The 21,189-nt window shown below is 44.1% G+C and overlaps 1 protein-coding gene across 7 annotated transcripts in view; it reads left to right on the top strand.

Annotated features, from left to right (window-relative positions):
• Positions 1-20,150, top strand: part of Tbc1d25 (TBC1 domain family member 25) — a 29,015-nt gene extending 8,865 nt beyond the window's left edge. For 4 of the 7 annotated variants that reach the window (XM_035450041.1, XM_035450038.1, XM_035450039.1 and 1 more), the window contains 3 exons: positions 17,821-17,969; positions 18,108-18,296; positions 18,557-20,150. In XM_035450041.1, the coding sequence (XP_035305932.1) occupies positions 17,821-17,969; positions 18,108-18,296; positions 18,557-19,918 (1,700 nt within the window). In that variant the 3' untranslated portion in view covers positions 19,919-20,150. The remainder of the gene's footprint in view (positions 1-17,820; positions 17,970-18,107; positions 18,297-18,556) is intronic. The other 3 variants (XM_027433272.2, XM_035450043.1, XM_035450044.1) reach the window with 1 other exon arrangement.
• The last annotated feature ends 1,039 nt before the right edge of the window (positions 20,151-21,189 follow it).

Genomic DNA, 21,189 nt, shown 5'->3' with positions numbered 1-21,189 from the left:
AGTCTACAGAGTGAGTTCCAGGAAACATAGAGAAACTCTGTCTCGAAAAAACAAAACAAAACAACAATAACAAAAGTTTTCCATGGGCTGGAGAGATGGCTCAGCAGTAAAGACTGCTCATCCAGAGATCCTGGCTTCAGTTCTGAGGACCCACATGGCTGGTCAGAAGTCTCTAACTACAGTCCTGGGGGGGGGGGGATCCTGATGCCATCTTCTGGCCTCCAGGGGTACTGCATGCATGTGGCGCAAAGACATACATGATGTTAAGTCACTCATAAAATATTTTTTGTTGTTTATTATATATGTAACATTCTGCTTCCATCTATATCTGCACACCAGAAGAGGGCACCTGATCTCATAATGGATGGTTGTGAGCCACCATGTGATTGCTGGGAATTGAACTCAGGACCTCTGGGAGAGCAGGCAGTGCTCTTAACCTCTGAGCCATCTCTCCAGCCTCATAAAATAATTTTTAACAAAATAATTATTGGGCTGGAGAGATAGTGGAGTAGTTGAGTTCTTCCTGCTTTTGCAGAGGACTCAAGCTCAATTCCCAGAACTCATATAGAGGCTAACTACAACTCTAGCTTCAGGGGATCCTACCCCGTCTTCTGCATGCAAGCAAAACATCCATACATAAAAAATAATAAAATAAAAGTTAAAAACTTAACTCTCTAGTTGCTTATGAATCAGTTCTTTCCTCACTGTTTCCAAAAGTGCTACCTTAGTTGTCAGGTTCCTGCATGTGCATGGTCTGTTTCTGAATTCTTGATTTTCTTACTCTGATCTCTTCATTTACAAACATTTGGGGGGGGGTTCGAAACAGGGTTTCTCTGTATTGTTTTGGAAGCTGTCCTGGAACTAGGTCTTGTAGACCAGGCTGGTCTCGAACTCACAGAGATCCGCCTGCCTCTGCCTCCCGAGTGCTGGGATTGAAGGCATGCGTGCACCACCACCACCTGACTCATTTACAAACATTTTTAAAGGACTAGCAAACAAAGTTTATGGAGAAAGAACCAGCTTCCTGAAGCCATAAGAGGACTCAAAAAGGGGTTGCCTTACATTTGTATTGTATTTTATTTATTTTGTGTGTGTGTGTATCCACAAACACCACAGAGTGCATGTGGGACTCGGGACAACTTCCAGTTCTGTCCTTCTATCTTGGGGATTGAATTTAGGTCATCAACCTACAGAGCCATCTGGCATGAACATGCACACATGCATGACATGGCTTGCATGATAGAGAGAGGACAACTTGTGGGACTCTGTCTCTCTGAACTAGGTCACCAGACTTGACAACAAGCTCCTTTGCCTGTTGATCCATCTTACTTGGCTGTGTGTGTGTGTGTGTGTGTGTGTGTGTGTGTGTGTGTGTGTGTGTGTTTCATTTTGTTTCTTGGAGACAGGTTTTGACTTGTATAGCTTAGGCTGGCCTTAAACTAAGATTCCCTGTCTCAGCTTTCTAAGTGCTAAGATTACAGGTATAGACAACCACATTCAGGTTATAATAGTTTTAGTGTGTTTTTTCATAAAAATGTTATTTTCTGAGTTTTTTTCCCTGTGCTGGGAATGGAACCCAGGGCCTTGTACATGGTATGCAAACACTGTTCCACTAGAGTATCTTCCCAGCCCTAAATTTTAGTTTCTTTTATTTTATTTTGGTTTTTTGAGCTAGGGTCTCCTTGGATAACAGTCCGGGTTGTCCTGGAACTTGCTTTGTAGATCAGGCTGACTTGGAACTCACAGAGATCTGCCTTCCTCTGCATCCCAAGTCCTGGGATTAAAGGCGTGCGCCACCACCGCCTGGCCCAGCCCTAAAAAATTATTCATGGAAATCTTACAAATGTACTCTTCTTGCATGTGTACATGCACATATGCATGTGTTTGGAGCCAGAGGTCAACATTGCTTGTCTCCCTCAATCACTTCTCCACCTTAATTTTTCTGACAGGGTTTCTTAATAAACCTGGTGCTCACTGATTGGCCAGGTGGCCAACAAGCCCTGGGGATACTTCTGTTTTTGTTTCTCCGGTGTTGCTGTTACAGGCATGTACCACTGCCCTGGTTCTGTTGTCATGTGTTGAGTGTGTGTGTGTGTGTGGACCATGACACACATGTCAAAGTCAGAGGACAGTTTTTCAAGAAGAGGTCTCTCCGTCCACCTGGTCGAGGCAGGCTCTTTTTCTCTTGTTGTACTGCATACTCCAGGCTAGTTGGCCCATGACCTTCCAGGCAATCCTCCTTTTTCTACTATCCATCTAATCACGGGAGAGCTGGGATTACAGATGTGTACCACAACATCTGGCCTTTTGAGGATAGAACTCAAGTCATCAGACTTACTGAGCCATCTCCCTAGCTCACTCCTGGTTTATTATGCCAGTGGCAGAGAGCCAAACTCTTGTGCATGTCCAGCAAGCACTTCACCAATTGAGCCATCTTCCCAGCCCCTATTCTTATTTAACAGAATGAATTTGCCATATCGTTAAAATGCTGAGAACAGAAGCCAAGTGTTGGTGGTGCACGCCTTTAATCCCAGCACTCGGGAGGCAGAGGCAGGCAGATCTCTGTGAGTGCGAGGCCAGCCTGGTCTCCAGAGCGAGTGCCAGGATAGGCTCCAAAGCTACACAGAGCAACCCTGTCTTGAAAAACCAAAAAAAAAAATGCTGAGGAGAGGGGACTAGGTGTGGTGGCACATGCCTCTAATTTCAGCAAGGAGGAGGCAGAGGTGGGAGGATCTCTGTGAGCTGGAAGCCAGCCTTGGTCTACACCAGCTATGGCTACACAGTGAGACCTTGTTTTAAAAAATGAAATCCCAGCCTGGTGGTGGAGCATGCCTGTAATCCTAGCACCTAGAAGGCAGAGGCAGGCAGATATCTGAGTTCAAGGCCAGCCTGGTCTACAAAGTGAGTTCAGGACAGCCAGAGCTGTTAGACAGAGAAACCCTGTCTTGTAAAACAAAAATGAGTAAATAAATAAATAAATAAATAAATAAATAAATAAATAAATATAAAAGAAATTAAAAAAAATCCCACCAGCCTGGTGGGTCATGCTTTTAATCCCAACACTATGGAGGCAGACAGATTTCTGTGAGTTCAAGGGGCAGCCTGGTCAACCTAATGAGATCCATCCAAGAAGGCACTGTTATATAGAGAGACCTTGGATAAAAAAATCCTGATAGGAATTTTATTGGAGTTACATTTGGGGGTGGGGGTTGTTGAGACAGGGTCTCTCTTATGTAGCCCTGGCTGGCCTGGAATTCAGAGATCTGCCTTCTTGCCTCTGCCTCTCAAGTGTTGGGATTAAAGGCATGCCCTACCATGCCCAGCCTTGGAGTTAAATTTTTAAAGGAACAAAATTTAGGGGCTAGAGAAATGGTTTGCCAATTAAGAAAATATACTTCTTTATTCACAACTGCCTAATAACCCCAGTTTCGGGGCAATCTGAAGCCTCTGGCCTCAGTGGGCACTGATACCCACACACAGACACTCAAATAAAATAAAAAAAAATTAAAAGAGCTCCCCCAAAAAGCCAGGCAGTGGTGATGCACACCTTTAATCCTAACACTCGGGAGGCAGAGGCAGGTGGATCTCTGTGAGCTCAAGGCCAGCCTGGTCTACAGATCAAGTTCAAGTACAGCCAAAACTTCACAGAGAAACCCTGTCTTGAAAAACCAAAAAAAAAAAAAAAAATTTAAAGAGAAATGAATGGGATGCAATAAAGAAACCCAAATAACCACTCTGTGCTGAAAGGTGAAGTTTTTTTTCAAACTGCCAAGGCTCTCTTGGGAAAACAGAGAGAAGCCACTGTGGCAGTAGGGGTGGGAAGGGTTGGGTTAAATGTGACCAGGTACCCATGAGTAAGGGTACCTGTGAATTGAGGTGTGGGTTTTATAGGACTGAGGGAGCCTAGGGGCTAGTCCACGTTCCACGTTGATATGCTAATAGGTACCAAGTCATATGTTAATGAAGAGCCATTTTGTCCCTTTTGTCCAGAGCTAAGGAGAATGATTTCCTTTTAGCCAGTAGGAACTTTTTTTTTTTTTTTTTGGTCTTTCAAGACAGGGTTTCTCTGTGGCTTTGAGGCTGTCCAGGAACTAGCTCCTGTAGACCAGTCTGGTCTCGAACTCACAGAGATCTACTGCCTCTGCCTCCTGAGTGCTGCGACTTAAGGCATGCGCTGCTGCTGCTGCCACCACCACTACCACCACCACTGGGCCAGTAGGAACTATCTTAAAGATCCTGAGGGAATACTGACTTTGTCTAAATGTCTGACCTTAGGAAAAGGGATTTCTTTTCTTTTTTTTTTTTTTTTGGTTTTTCAAGACAGGGTTTCTCTGTGTAGCTTTGGAGCCCATACTGGTACTTGCTCTGGAGACTAGAAAGGCCTCAAACTCTCAGAGATCCACCTGCCTCTGCCTCCTGAGTGCTAAAGGCATGCACCACCAACACCTAGCTGAAAAGAAACTGTTAGTAACCCAGTAAACACATTCACCTTATTAAAAATAAAAATGAGGCCCAGGAGGGTTAAGGTTTTCAAGATCAACCTTCCTGGGCCATAGATGGGTTCAAGGTAAAGTAAAAAAAAATGTGTGGGGGTGGGAGGCAAGGGTGGAGAGGAGTGTTGGGCTTGGGATGTAGCTCAGTGGTTGAATATTTCCTAGCATCTGCTAGGCCCTGAATTCAATACCTAGTACTGAAATAATAAAAGATGAACATGAAGGCCTGTTACGTAGTAGTTTAGTGGTATAACAGCCTAACATTTTTGAAGCCCTGCGTTTGATTCTCAATATCACAAAAATAAATATAAATGAAAATGTTTTTAAAAAATGCCAGAGTCTCTAGCTGGGGTGGTGGTAGTGGTGGTGCACGCCTTTAATCCCAGCACTCAGGAGGCAGAGTCAGGCAGATCTCTGTGAGTTCTAGGCCAGCCTGGTCTACAAGTTCCAGGATAGCCAGGTTTATACAGAGAAACCCTGTCTTGAAAAAATGCTAGAGACTCTGGGGAACACTGTGCTTAACTACACACACACACACACACACACACACACACACACACACACACACACACACCTCCTTTGCCTCAGTGATCAGTTTGTTCTATGGCCAAACAGGTCCTTTATTTATAAACAGATGTACAGATTTATTCATATGTATGAACATGAGAGTATATTTGTATACAACTGGTTTATGCTCTTCATGTTATACTATTAGCAAGTATCCAGTATATGGACCTTGTAGTATAAATATTGTTAATGCCATTCTTGATCATTTTTCTTTTCATTTTTAAGATTTATATTTATTTATTATGTATACAACATTCTGCTTCCATGTATATCTGCACACCAGAAGAGGGCACCAGATCTCATAACGGATGGTTGTGAGCCACCATGTGGTTGCTGGGAATTGAACTCAGGACCTCTGGAAGAGCAGTCAGTGCTCTTAACCTCTGAGCCATCTCTCAAGCCCTCTTTTCTTTTCTTTTTTTCTTTTTCTTTTTGTTTTTTGTTTTTCAAGACAGGGTTTCTCTGTGTAGCTTTGGAGGCTGTCCTGGAACTAGTTCTTGTAGACCAGGCTGGTCTCAAACTCACAGAGATCCACTGCCTCTGCCTCCCAAGTGCTGGGATTAAAGGCATGCGCCACCAACACCCAGCTCTTTTCTTTCTTTTTTATTTCCTGTGTATGGGTTTTTGTGTACATGTATATATATTCACCGTGTGCATGCCTAGTGCCCAGGGAGGACAGAAGAGAACATTGGATCCCTTGGGCCTAGAGTTACAGATGGTTGTGAGCTGCCATATGGGGTCTAGGAATTTAACTCAGGTCCTCTGAATTCATAACAGCTGAGCAATCTCTCTAGCCCCTTGAGATCATTTTCATGGCTCTGAAAGCAACAAGCATGTCATGACCAAATCTCTTTGAGAAGCCCATTTTTGTCACCTCTACAATTTGGTGGACTATCAATCCAAAATCTTGAACCAATTTGGACATTAGTGATATAAATTTTCTCTGTATTATAATTACAGGGTTTCTCTGTATAACAGCCCTGGCTGTCCTGGAAATTGCCTCACACTTGGAGATCCACCTGCCTCTGCCTCCTGAGTCCCAGCATTAAAGGCTTAGGCCACCACCACCCAGCTCCTAGTCTATCTTTATAAAAAGTTTACTTTTAGCCAGGCATTGGTGGTGCACGCCTTTAATCCCAGCACATGGGAGGCAGAGACAGGAGGATCTCTGTGAGTTCGAGGCCAGCCTGGTCTACAGAGTGAGTTCCAGGACAGGTTCCAAAGCTACACAGAGAAACTGTCTTGAAAAACCAAAAAAAGAAAAAAGAAAAGAAAAGAAAAGAAAAGAAAAGAAAAGAAAAAATGCATTTTTATATTATTAAGTTACATCCCCATCCCCTGAATTTTTTTCTGTGCCTTCAAGACCAGCCTAGACTGCATAGTCAGACATACAATCTCTATCCCTCCATTTTTCCCTCACTACACAAAGAAAAAACAATTCAGATAGTTGTAATGTTAGCTACTTGAGAGACTGAGGCAGAGAATCAAAGGTTTAAGAGCTTCCTGCACTACAGTGTGAGTCCATGCCAGCCTTGGGCAGGTTAGTGGGGCTCTGTCTCGTGTGTGTGTGTGTGTGTGTGTGTGTGTGTGTGTGTGTGTGTGTGTGTGTGTGTGTATTGGGGCTAGAGAGTTGGCTCTGTAATGAAGAGAACTAGCTGCTATTTCAGAGAACCTGGGTTCAATTCCCAACCATATGATAGCTTAAAACTATCTAACTCAAGTTCCAGTGGATCTCTCTGGTGCCCTCTTCTATCCTCCTTGGGCACCAAACATGCACAAAATATACAAACATACAGGTAGACAAAAACATTCATACACTCCAGGTAATGGTACACACGCCTTTAATCCCAGCACTCAGGAGGCAGAGGCAGGCGGATCTCTGAGTTTGAGCCCAGCCTGGTCTCCAGAGTGACTTCTAGTCTAACCATGGCTACATGGAGAAACCCTGTCTGAACAAAAACAAAAAAACAATATGTGTATGAGGGTTTTTTGTTGCTGTTGTGGGTTTTTTTGGTGGGGGTGTGGATTGGGGTTTTTCAAGACAGTTTCTCTGTGTAGCTATGCCTGGTATTCACTATGTAGACTAGGCTGGCCTCAAACTCAGAGATCTGCCTGTCTCTGCTTCCCAAGTACTGGGATTAAAGATGTGTGCCTCCACTGCCTAGCAAATAAATATTTTTTTTAAAGATAGGCTGGAAAGATGGCTCAGCTGTTAAGAACTCATACTGAATACTTATCTTTTGAAGGATCTGAGTTGGGTTCACAGCACCCTCAATGCAGCAGCTCACGACTGCCTGTAACTCCAGCTCCAAAGGGTTGATACTCTCTTCTTGCCCTCTTGGCTCTGAACGCACAAGCACACACATGCATATATATGCACAAATACACACATAAATAAAAAAATAATAAAATACATTTTAAAAAACAAACAGTGGAAAAGAGGTTGGGAATATAATGTCAAGTGGTAAAGGACTTGTTTAGTATGTTGATACCCTAGATTCAAGCTGTAGGATGGCCAGAAGAAATGATAACAATATCAGTAATAATAATTTAGTCAGTTATGCCAACATCACTTGTTTAAAACAAAAAGACACTGAGGACTGGAGAGATGGCTCAGCAGTTAAGAACACTTGCTGTTGTTTCAGAGAATCTGGGTTCAGTTCCCAACACCCACCTGGTGATTTCAACTATCTTTATAATTCCAGTTCCAGGGGATCCGATGCTCTCTTCTGACCTCCACAGGTACCAGGAAAGCAAGTGGTTCACAGACCTACATGCAGGGAAAGCACATAAAATACAATTTTAAAATGAATTTTAAAAAACCACTGATTTGAAATGCCACTCTTTGTTTTTTGAAACAGGGTCTCTCTGTGTAGCTCTGGTTATCCTGAAACTCGCTCTGTAGACCAGGCTGGGCTCGAACTCACAGAGATCCACTAGCCTCCTGAGTGCTGGGATTAAAGCTGTGTGCCACCACTGTCCAGCTAAATGACAGATTGGATTCCCATATATACTTAAATTTAATTCTGGGCTTCCTTTTGTGCTACATTTAACACTATTCGGATGTGTTTGAATTTTTTTATGTGTATGGGCATGCCTGGTGTCCTTCCAGACCAGAAGAGGCAATTGGATCCCCTAGAACTGGAGTTACACATGATTGTGAGCCACTTTGTGATCACTGGGATTAGAACCCAGGACCTCTGGAAGGAGAAGCCTTAGCCATTGAGCCATCTCTCCAGCCAAGTGTGTGTGTGGGTGGGGTGGGTGTTTCAGATGGGGTTTCACTGTATATCCCTGGCTGGCCTGAGATTCACCAGCCTCTTCCTCTCAAGTGCTGGAATTTAAGGCATGCACTACCACACTATTATTTTGAATGATAGTGATTTTGTGGTTCAGTTTTAATCTAAAAAAGAAGCCTTTGGCATATTCCTGATGTTCTTTTTCTTGACTGTTCTTAAACATGAATTTGTTCCTGTGAATCTTAAAATAATTTCGTCCAGTTTCAGGTGGAAAACAATATAATTCTGAGTGGTATTGCACTAGATGTATCTATTAGTTTAAGGTTTGGCAAGTTTGACAACTTTATGATGAAGAATGTAATATGTATTATGTAATACCACAAACAGGGGCTGGGCCAGAAGCCCATAATGAAATGCTTGGATGTGTCTGCAGGAAATGTATGCACATTCACCCAAAGTGGGTTATGTAAAAACTATTTATAGCTTCATGTTGTTCCATGTCAGGTTTTGCCACTAGACAAGTTTGTGCTTGCAGAAATCCTTTGCCTATTTCTAAACGTGTTTTCAATTTTCCTATTGTTTATCAGTATATAATAGAATACTTCTCTTTTCCTGTTAACTACTTTTGGCCTTCAATAGCTCATATGTTCGTCTCTCCCTCCCTGCCACCTTTCTCTCCCTCCTCTCTCTGCCCTTGTCTCTCTTTTCTCTCCTCCCCTTCCCTGTCCCCTCTCTGGGTCTCAGATAGCCTAAACTGGCTTTGAACTTCTGATCCTCCTTTCTCTACCTGGCAAGTACTAGGATTATAGGCATATGCCACGACACTGGGCAGAGTGGCACTCTCTGTGACATTCATGTTGTTGCTGTGGCTTTCTGTTTGTGTTTGTCAGGTATGCCTTAAAGTTTCTTTCATTTTCAACACCACCAATTTCCTACCCCCTCAATTTTTGAGGCAGATTCTTACTATACATCCTATGACAGTTTTGGATTCACTATGTAGCCCAGGCTGCCCTCAAACTTGTGATAATCATCCTAACTTCATCCTGCCAAGTACCAGGATCTCAAACATGAGCCACTACACCCAGCTTAATTTTTTTAATATTTATTTATTTATTTATTTATTTATTTATTTGTTTGTTTTACATCCCTGCTGCAATTTTCCCTCCCTCCTCTCCTCCCTCCCCACCTCACCCCTCTGTTTCTACCCTCTAATCCCCTCCAGGGAAGGGCAGGTCTATTTCCCCTTCCCAGGGAGATCCGGATGTCCCCCTATGAACCCTCCTTGTTACTTAGTCTCTGTGGCATAGTTATCCTTTATTTTACAGCTGATATCCACTTGTGAGGGAGTACATACCAAGTTTATCTTTCTTGGTCTTGGTTACCTCACTCAGGATGATTTTTTTCTAGTTCTATCCATTTGCCTTCAAATTTCCTGATGATGTCATTGTTTACTCCACAGAGTAAATGCACATTTTCTTGTTTTTTAATCAATCAATTAATCAATGTAATGAAATACACAGAAGGAAAACTTCTAAAATAATCCAGCTGATGAATTTTGAATTTTATAGTTTCCTAGAAGTCACAGGCCTGAGTTTAATTTCATTCTATTTGCTATAGGAAGTCATTGTCACCACCTGAAATATTCCACTGTGGCATGCAAAACCTGTTAATTACACCCTCTTCCACCATTAAAGAGCTAAGTGATGGTTTCAACCTCTCCCTGGGTAGTCAGTGTGTGCATATCCCTTCCCTAGTCCCACGATGAAAACACTTAAATGGTGCTTTTTGCAGTCAACCCAGCTTGAAGCAACAGCTTTAGAGTTGATGTGCAAGCTCTTTTTTCCCATTTTTTATTTAAATTAGAAACAAGATTGTTTTACATGTCAATCCCAGTTCCCTCTCCCTCCCCTCCTCCCCTGCCCCCCACTAACACCCTACCTATCCCATACCATTTCTACTCCCCAGAAAGGGTGAGGCCTTACATGGGGGAATCTTCAGAGTCTGTCATATCCTTTGGGATAGGGCCTAGGCCCTCCCCTGGGTGTCTAGGCTGAGGGAGTATCCCTCTATGTGGAATGGGCTCCCAAACTCCATTCCTATGCTAGGGATAAATACTGATCTACTACCAGAGGCAACATAGGTTGCCCAGACGTCCTCACTAACACCCACATTAATGGGGTCTGGAACAGTCCTATGCTGGTTTCCCAGCTATCAGTCTGGGGTCCGTGAGCTCACCTTTGCTCAGGTCAGCTGTTTCTGTGGGTTTCAGCAGCCTGGTCTTGACCTTTTGCTCATCACTCCTCCCTCTCTGCAACTGGGTTCCTGTTCAGTTCAGTGTTTAGCTGCTCATTTTCTTTATCTATCCCTTGGTTGAGGGGCATCTAGGTAGTTCCCAGGTTCTGGCTATTACAAATACAGCTGCTTATAAGCATTGTTGAGCAAGTATCCTTGTGGTATGATTGAGCATGCTGGGTCTTGTGGTAGACTGATTCCCAGTTTTCTGAGGAGCCGCCAGACTGACTTCCAATGTGGCTGTACAAGTTTGCACTCCCACCAGCAATAGAGAAGTGTTCCCCTTGCTCCACATACTCTCCAGTGTGAACTGTTTCTTGTGTTTTTTATCTTAGCCATTATACTGAGTGAGTTCCAGAACTGCCAGGGATACACAGAGGATACAATGGCCTTGGAACTGTAATTACAGGTTGTTGTGAACCACCCAGTGTGAGTGCTGAAAACTGAACCAGGTCCTATTAACCACTGAGCCATCTCTCCAGCACCTTCAGTCTTGGTTGGTTTTAGGTATAATGGTTTTTTTTAGGCTTTCTTTTTAAATATTTATTTTTATTATGTATACAGTGTTCTGCCTGCATGTATCCCTGCAGTCCAGAAGAGGGTACCAGATCTCATTACAGATGGTTGTGAGCCACTATGTGGTTGCTGGGAATTGAACTCAGGACCTCTGGAAGAGCAGTCAGTGCTCTTAACCTCTGAGCCATCTGTCTCCAGCCCAGGTATAATGTTTTTTAAGGGTTGAACCCTTTTTTAAAGTGTTGAAGATTTTGTATATGCTAGGCAAGCACTCTGCTTTGGAGCTACCTATCTACCACTCTTTTTCAGTTTTGACATAGGATCTCTCTTAGTTATTTTTTATTGCTGATAAGCTACCATAACTAAGGCAACTTAAAAAAGGAAAATATTGGTGTTGCTGGTAGTTCTTTTGTCCCATAAGGTCTTACCACTTCAGCCCCAAATGAGCACACAGAAATGCTATATTAATTATAAAACTGGGGCTGGAGAGATGGCCCAGAGGTTAAGAACACTGGTTGCTCTTCCAGAAGTCCTGAGTTCAATTCCCAGCAACCACATGGTGGCTCACAACCATCTGTAATGACATCTGGTGCCCTCTTCTGGCCTGCAGGCATACATGGAGGCAGAGTGTTGTATATATAATTAATAAATAAATAAAATCTTTAAAAAATTATAAAACTGTTGGCCAATGTCTAGGCTTGTTACTGGCTAGCTCTGTCTTAATTATTAAACTATTTCTATTAATCTATGTATTTCCAAGTGTTCTTGTCTTACCAGCGAATGCCGACGTGTCCTATCTTCCCCATAGCTACATGGCATCCTCTTTTGGTAGGCTTCCTCTGCCTACCTTTCCCAGAATTCTCCTCATCTCTTGGTCCCGCTTATCTTCCTGCCGTTATTGACCAAACAGTATTTTATTCATCAACGAATAAGAGAAACACATATACAGAAGGACATCCCCCATCATATTGGGAGGCTGAAGTGATGGTTCAGAGGTTAAGAGTACTGTCTGCTCTTCCAGAGAACCCTGGTTCAATTCTACTCACCCACATGGCAGCTCACAACTGTCTGTAATGCTAGTTCCAAGGATCTGACACCATCACACAGACACACATGCAAACAAAACACCAATGTACCTAAAAAAATAAAAGGGAATCATCAAAACTTAATTAAAATAAAAGGAAAGTATTGGGTGCTTACAGTTTCCAGAGAATTAGAATCCATGACCATCATGGTGGCAGGCAGGCTTGGTGCTGAAGCAGTAGCTGAGAGCTCACTTTTTGCTTTTGCTTTGTTTGTTTGTTTGTTGGTGGTGTTGTTGTTCTTCTTTGGTTTTTCAATACAGGGTTTCTCTGTGTAGCTTGGGAGCCTATCCTGGCACTCGCTCTGGAAACCAGGCTGGCCTCGCACTCACAGAGATCCACCTGCCTCTGCCTCCCAAGTGCTGGGATTAAAGGTGTGCACCACCAACACCCAGCTTTGTTTTGTTTTTGAGACAGGGTTTCTTTTTGTTTGGGGGGGTTATTGACGCAGGGTTTCTCTGTGGCCTTGGAGGCTGTCCTGGAACTCTCTCTATAGACCAGGCAAGCTGTAACTATCCTGGAACTCACAAGGCTGACCTCAAACTCACAGAGATCTGCCTGCCTCTGCCTTCCAAGTGCTGGGATTAAAGGAGTGCACTACTACACCCAATTTAATTTATGCATTTTTAAAGATTTGTTTTATTTTAAGTGTATGTGTGCCTGCATGTATGTATGTGAACCATGTGCATACTCGGTGTCCAAGGAAGCCAGAAGAGGATGCTGGATTCCCTAGAACTGAAGTTTCAAGAAGGTATAAGCCACCACCTGGAAGCAGAGAAGTGAATCCCAGGTCCTCTACAAAAATAGCAAGTGCTCTTTACCACTGAGCCATCTCTCCAGCCCCAATATGTATGCATTTTAAGATACTTGGCAGTGAATTTCTTTTTGTTGTTTTTTATTTTATTTATTAATTATTATTATTATTATTATTATTATTATTGTTTTTTGAGACATTGTTTCTCTGTATTGTTTTGGAGCCTTTCCTGGAACTCACTCTGTAGACCAGGCTAGCCACGAACCTTTTTGTTGTTTTTAAACAGGGTTCTGCCATATATCTTAGTCTGGCTGGCCTTTAATTCCACTGTGTATCCCAGGCTAACCTCAACTCAAAGCAGTCATCCTGTGTCAGCCTCCTGAGTGTTGTGACTACAGACATGCACCAGCATGCATGGTGTTTGGTAAACTTTAATGAGAAATGTAGTATAAAATGACTAACTTAGTGGTGCACACCTTTAATCCTAGCATTCGAGAGGTAGAAGCAGGCAGCTTCTGTGAGTTAGAGACCAGCCTACTGTACATAGCAAGTTCCAAACTAGCCAGGGCTATAGTCCTGGTTGTCCTCACTATGTAGACCAGGCTGGCCTCGAACTCAGTGATCTGCCTGCCTCTGCTTCCAAAGTGTGGAAATTAAAGGCATAAGCCACCACACTTGGCCTAAAATGGTCTTAAGTTTTTGTTTGATTTTAATTTTTTGAGATTTATTTAGTTTATGTGTATGGGTGTTTTGTTTACATGTATCTGTGCACCATGTGTATGCAGTGCCTGTAGAAGCTAGAAGAGGGGGTCAGATTACTTGGAACTGGAGTTACAGGCAGTTGTGAGCTGCCATTTGGGTGCTGGGAATTGAACCTGGGTCTTCTGGAAAAACAGCCAGTGCTCTTAACCGCTGAGCCATCTCTCCAGCTCCTTGGTGAGCCATTTCTCTTTTTGCTTTTTCTTTTTTTCTTTTTCTTTTTCTTTTTTTTTTTTTTTTTGGTTTTTCCAGACAGGGTTTCTCTGTATTATTTTGGAGCCTGTCCTGGAACTTACTCTGTAAATCCAAGCTGGATCACAGAGATCCATGCGCCACTAACGCCTGGCTTGAGCCATTTCTTTACTTCAGAAAATTTTCCATCATATTTTTGCCTATTTAATTCTAAATTCTAAGATCGCTACCTGATCTTTTTACTCTCTCCTTTTTTTTTTCAGTATTTGCACATTGGGTCTCCCAAGCTTGGACTCCAGGTCTTTTTACATTTTTAAAAAAGATTTCATTTATTATGTATACAATGTTATGCTTCCATGTATATCTGCACACCACTGTGTGGTTGCTGGGAATTGAACTCAGGACCTCTGGAAGAGCAGTCAGTGCTCTTAATCTCTGAGCCATCTCTCCTGCCCCTCTTTTTACATTTTTACTGAAATCATTTAACCTAACTAAACCCTATATGTTACTTAATTTGGTAAGTAGTACAACCTTCATCTCACCAGGAAAGTGTTTTAACATTTTTAGCAAGTGCAAACTGGCAGCTGTTGGGAGGGGGCACACAAAAGGAGCAGGAACTGGTTAGGAAGCAGAGGTCTGAGGTATCTGGGATAGTGGCTCAGATAGGGTCACAAGGTGGACGAACAATGAGTAAGACCCTGTCTCAAAAAAAATCTCAAACTTGGGGGCTGGAGAGATGGCTCAGAGGTTAAGAGCAACTGGCTGCTCTTCCAGAGGTCCTGAGTTCAATTCCCAGCAACCACGTGGTGGCTCACAATTATCTGTAATGAGATCTGGTGCCCTCTTCTGGTGTGCAGATATACATGGAAGCAGAATGTTGTATACATAATAAATAAATAAAATCTTTAAAAAAAAATTTCAAACCTAATGTTAGGCTGGGCATGTAGGTGACTGGTGGAGTGCCTTCACATACATGGGGCCTTAGGTTCAAACTCTAGGAAAATGAACCCACACACACAAATGATTCATGGTGGCTGAAGAGACGGCTCAGCAGTTAAGTGTGCCTACTGGCGTGGGATGGCTCAGCCAAGAGAAGTACTTGCCAGCAAGTCTGACAACCCAAGTTTGATTTCTAAAGCACACATGGTATAGAGTGAGAAAACTGACTTCCATAGGTTGTCCTCTAATTTCCACACATGCACATAGATGTCCGCACACAATAAATAAATATAACTTCTTTGTTGTTGGTTTTTGTTTTTTGTTTTGTTTTGTTTGGTTTTTTTTTGTTTTTGTTTGTTTTGTTTTTCAAGACAGGGTTTCTCTGTGTAACTTTGGACGTTGTCCTGGAACTTGCTCTGTAGACCAGACTGGCCTCAAACTCACAGAAATCTGCCTGCCTCTGCCTCCCGAGTGCTGAGATTAAAGGCCTGAGCCACCAGTATCTGGCTGGTTTTTGTTTTTGAAGATAGGGTATCTCTGTAGCTTTGGAGCCTGTCCTAGACCAGGATGGCCTCCAACTTACAGAGATTCGTCTGCCTCTGCTTCCTGAGTGTTGGGACTAAAGGTGTGTTCTTCTACTGTCTGGCTAAATGTAACGTTTTTGGTTTTTGTTTTTGTAGACAGGGTTTCTCTGTGTAACAGCCCTGGCTGTCCTGGAACTCACAGAAATCTACCTGCCTCTGCCTCCTGTGTGCTCGATTAAAGGCGTGTGCCACCACATCGCACAATAAATGTAATTTTTTAAATTAAAAATAAAAGAGGCTAGAGAGATAGCTAACTAGTTAAGAGCAACATTTCTCTTTCAGAGGCCCTAAGTTTGGTTTCCAGCACCCTTGTCAGATGGCTCACAACTGCTGATAATTCCAGCTCCAGGGCATGGGAGAGCCTCCTATGAATGCCATGGGTATCTCCACTTCATGTGCACATACCCCAACACAAATATATATATATATATATATATATATATATATATATATATATGTTGTTTTTTTCAAAATCAAATAATCAAATAAATCCTTAGGAAAAAAAAAGAGTGCTTACTGTTATTTCAGGGGACCTGAGGTCAGTTCCCAGCACCCACATATGGTGGCTCACCACCGCCAGCCCCAGGGAATCCATGGCTTCTGACTCTGCAGGCACCTACACTCATGCATATATCTCCATAATGACACATACTCATGCACATAATTAAAAGTAAAAGTAAGCCGGGCGTTGGTGGTGCACGCCTTTAATCCCAGCACTCAGGAAGCAGAGGCAGGCGGATCTCTGTGAGTTCGAGGCCAGCCTGGTCTCCAGAGCGAGTGCCAAGATAGGCTCTAAAGCTACACAGAGAAACCCTGTTTCGAAACCCCCCCCAAAAAAATTAAAAGTAAAAGAAAATCTTGCTTGGCTGGAGCCATGGCTCAGCAGTTAAGAGCGCTGGCTGCTCTCCCAGAAGACCCAGGTTTGATTTCCAGCACCTCACCACTGTCTGTACCTCCAGTCCCAAGAGATCTGATGCCCTCTTCTGTCCACCCTGGGTACCAGGGATGCATATGGTACACATACATGCAGGCAAAAACCCATACAATTTAGTTTTCAATAAAAAAGGGTTCTTGAACTTACCCTCAGGTGGCCATTGCTGCTGCAGCCACATCATATCTGAAGTGGGAAGAGAGAGGACGAAGAGATCTTAAGGGAAGAGGGAGAGGATAATGGAATACATGTGACATGAAAACAGGAGACCAGCAAGAGGAGGGAGGCAAGGGGGATAGGGGACGGGCATGTTTAAGAACAAAGTATTTTCATATATGTTCAAGGAAATGTCATAATGAACCCTGGTACTTTGCATGCTAACTTAGAAAAAAAGAAAAGGAAAGTGTAGTGAACAAAACTAAAACAAAAGAATGTAAAGGAGAAATATAGAGAAAGAAGAATCTCTGCTGATGTTTTGTGGGCTAAGAGAAGCATAGAATGGTTTCCTTTGTCAAAGGTACACAGCATACCTCTCCACTAACACTTTTCTAAGATATTTCTGGGCTCTGGAGTAAGGTAAATGAGCCTGTGATCCTAGGAATAGGAACCTACCATTTCCCAGCTACAGAAACTTTGTCACTAACTAGTTCCAAACATTTTTGATCATTTTCTGTAAAATGGGAATGGTAATAGCTCTATCATTTTGGTGGGAGAAGTTTCATGAATGTAAGATGAGGAGTGTAGGCTCTCAGACTTTGGGCCTGGGCTTCACATTCCACTTTTTTTCCCTTTTTTTTTGGTGGTGGTGAGGGTTCGAGACAGGGTTTCTCTGTGGCTTTGGAGGCTGTCCTGGAACTAGCTCTTGTAGACCAGACTGGTCTCGAACTCACAGAGATCTGCCTGCCTCTGCCTCCTGAATGCTGGGATTAAAGGTGTGCACTACCACTGCCTGGCCTTTTTTAGTTCTTCAAGACAGGGTTTCTCTGTGTCACCCTGGCTGCCCTGGAACTCACTTTGTAGACCAGACTGGCCTCGAACTCACAGATATCTGCCTGCCTCTGCCTCCCAAGTGCTGGGATTAAAAGTGTGTGCCACCAGGTCCTCAAGTATTTTTTAATGAGATAGTCTCATATAGCCCAGGCACTGGCCTTGAACTCTCCATCTTCCTATCTCAGCCTCCAGAGTAACTGAGATTACAGGCCTGTACTTCCAGTTTCAATAGATATTATTATTTAAGGTTAATCCTTTGCTTCTGTGCCTTGCAATAAATATTACTTAAATCATTAAAATATTAAGGGCTTCCCTGCCATTTTGTAAAACATTTCCCATGTAAGAACTTTTCGTGGCTGATTTTTTTTTAAACACTATTTGGATGATACAGGGAAGAGACATCGTTTATTGTCATACAGGTAGCTAGGCTTTAGAAAAGGAACCCAGCCCTGTGACCTGGGTTTACATCCCTCTTCTTACAGTGCCTCACTCTGTGTGCTCAGGCCCATTGCTGGAAGATTGGGACATAATTAGCCCCAAAGATGTCATTGGATCTGATGTGCTACTGGCTGAGAAGCGTTCCTCACTGACGACAGCTGCCTTGCCTTTTACACAATCCATCCTCTCTCAGGTGATTTCAGGAGACTGGGGTCTCCAGCTGTGGTTGGGGGAAAGGGTCTCTCTGGAACCCCCATTCCAGAGCTTGCTGGCTGGCATCTGCCCTATTCTGCACAGGGACCTGCAGCTTCTTTTCCTCCTTCTTTCCCAGGTGGGGCGTACCTTGTCTAAGGTCCAGCAGGTGCTGAGTTGGTCATATGGGGAAGATGTGAAGCCTTTCAAGCCACCTCTGAGTGATGCTGAGTTTCACACATACCTGAATCACGAAGGCCAGCTCTCCCGTCCTGAGGAGTTGCGCTTGCGGATCTATCATGGCGGCGTGGAGCCTTCACTTCGAAAAGTGAGCCCCCTCAGTCACTCACTGTACCCATCACTCTGTGGTGACTTGTAGTTCATAAGATACATTCAGTGGAACATACTGTCATAGGTAGAGTAGAGAGATTCCAAGGATGGAGGTTCTATTTCAGGTAAGTCAGTGGCAGGAAGGCAGACCTATCACAACGAGGACAGAGGCAAGAGACAGGGTGGGCGGGGAGTAATTGACATGGGTATGGCAGCTCAGTTGAAGCTCAGCTTCATCCCCCTTTTGTCTCTGGCCAGGTGGTATGGCGGTACCTCCTGAATGTGTACCCAGATGGGCTGACAGGCCGTGAGCGGATGGATTACATGAAACGTAAGAGTCGAGAGTATGAGCAGCTCAAAAGCGAGTGGGCCCAGCGAGTGAACCCTGAGGACCTGGAATTCATCCGCAGCACAGTCCTCAAGGATGTGCTTCGCACAGACCGAGCCCATCCTTACTATGCGGGGCCTGAGGATGGTCCACACCTACGGGCCCTACATGATCTACTCACTACCTATGCCGTTACTCATCCACAGGTATCATACTGCCAGGGCATGAGTGACTTGGCATCACCCATCCTTGCTGTTATGGACCATGAAGGCCATGCCTTTGTATGCTTTTGTGGCATCATGAAGCGCCTGGCTGCCAACTTCCATCCTGATGGTCGTGCCATGGCCACCAAGTTTGCCCACCTCAAGCTACTATTGAGACATGCTGACCCAGACTTCTACCAGTACCTGCAAGAGGCAGGTGCTGATGACCTCTTTTTCTGTTACCGCTGGCTGCTGCTGGAGCTTAAACGGGAGTTTGCCTTTGATGATGCTCTCCGAATGTTAGAGGTCACCTGGAGTTCATTGCCCCCTGACCCTCCTGAACATGAAGTGGAGCTTGTTGGACCTCCCAGCCAAGTGGGAGACACTGACTTTGGTAGTCACAGGGGACGGCCAGTACGTCAGAGGCACATGCTGAGGCCTGCTGGTGGAGGAGACAGTTCTTTTGAAGATGCTGTTGTCCACTTAGCTACATCGAGCCAGGGACCTAGTGGTGGGGGACGTCTCCTGAGACAAGCCAGCCTGGATGGTCTCCAGCAACTCAGGGATAACATGGGCCCCAGGAAGGACTTTCTAGTCCAATTAGCCCACCCAGCTACCCTCATTAGCTCTAAGTCCCTCTCTGAGCCCTTGCTGAACTCCTCAGATCCACTCCTCTCCTCCTCTTCTCGGCCTGATTCCCCATCTTCTTCATCTCCTCCATCTACCCAGGAGGCTTCTCCTTCTGGTGACATAGCTGTAGGATCCCCCTTGATGCAAGACATAGGTTCTCCCAGAGATCCTGGCACGTCCCTACCACCCCCACCTCCAATGGGCCTTCCCCCACCCCAGGAGTTTGGCCGAGGGAACCCATTCATGCTCTTCCTCTGCCTGGCTATCCTGCTGGAGCACCGTGACCACATCATGCGTAATGGGCTGGATTACAATGAGCTAGCCATGCATTTTGACCGCCTGGTGAGGAAACACCATCTAGGCCGTGTCTTGCGCAGAGCCAAGGCTCTCTTTGCTGATTATCTGCAGTCTGAAGTGTGGGACTCCGAGGAGGGAGCTGAGGCCACAGCTCCATCTTGATTGTAATCACTCCAGGTCTCCAACCCAATGGTACTCCATTCTTTGCCTTGAGGGCCTACACATGAGACATTATTCCTTGCCTGCCATCCCCAGACATGTTGGAGCCTGGGGCCCTCTCTCCTTGGGTTTGAGTGTGTGTGGTTCAGTGTTGCCACTGCCCCACAGAGGCCACGGCCTCTTTTCTGTTTTTGTTGTTTTCTTTCTAAACTATACTTTGCACACACAAAGGTCACTGTGGTATGTGTATTTCTCTACTTCCTGGATGTTGTACAAGTTGCTATGGGCTGTTTAGTTGATGGGACTGAAATAACTACGTTGATTTAGGGTGGCTCCTGTTTTCTCTGCCACAAGGAGAGTAGCTGTTGAAAAGCAGTCATTGGTGAACCTAGCCCAGGGACTGCTCTAGAAAAGGCTAACTCTGTTTGCTTCATTTTGGGGGAGGGGGTATATCTGTCTGCTAGAATATTTGATAGCTGTGAATGTTATTTTATGATAGACACAAAAAGATGAGGAAGAGAGCATTTCTAGCTCAAGGTTTGTGCCAGATGTGGTGGCACATTCCTTTAATCCCAGCACTCAGGATGCAGAGGCAGGTGGATCTCTGTGATTTTGAGGCCAGCCTGGTCTACAGAGTGAGCTTCAGGACAGCCAGGGGTACACAGGGAAACTATCTCAAAAAAAGAAGAGAGACAAGATTTACTACAAAAACTGGGAATTGGTGGTGTAAAGAGAGAAACATTTAGGCTACTCATCCATCATTTCTAGGATCTAGACTCTTCTCGGGGGACCTTACCAGTGCATGATGCTGGCAGCCCTGAGCAGGGTTCTGAGGTTTATAGCTTTCTGTGTGCTTTGGAACCAGCTTGTGGGACTATGCCACGCTATGCTTAGAGCCCTGAGCCTTTTCAGCTGATGGCTACCTGTCTTAACCATTTCAGCATTCAGCATATTGCTACTAATATGAATGAGAAAGATGAAGCAGATAAAACAGCCCTAAAAGAGTGTTCCTAAGTATTTGCAAGATAATGATAAAAATCAGGTCATTGGGACTGAATGATGGTTCAGTGGTTAAGAAAACTCATTACCTGGGGCTAGAGAAATGGCTCAGTGTTTAAGAGTGCTGGCTGCTCCTCCAGAGAACCTGGGTTCAATTCCCAGCAACCACATGGCAGCTCACAACTGTCTGTAACTCCAGTTCCAAGGGGATCTGACACCCTCACACAGACATATGTGCATCCAAAACACCAATCAATGCTCATAAAATAAAAATA

Source organism: Cricetulus griseus, chromosome X, assembly GCF_003668045.3.
Source record: "Cricetulus griseus strain 17A/GY chromosome X, alternate assembly CriGri-PICRH-1.0, whole genome shotgun sequence".
Lineage (NCBI taxonomy): Eukaryota > Metazoa > Chordata > Mammalia > Rodentia > Cricetidae > Cricetulus > Cricetulus griseus.
This window is presented reverse-complemented; position numbering and strand designations above follow the sequence as displayed.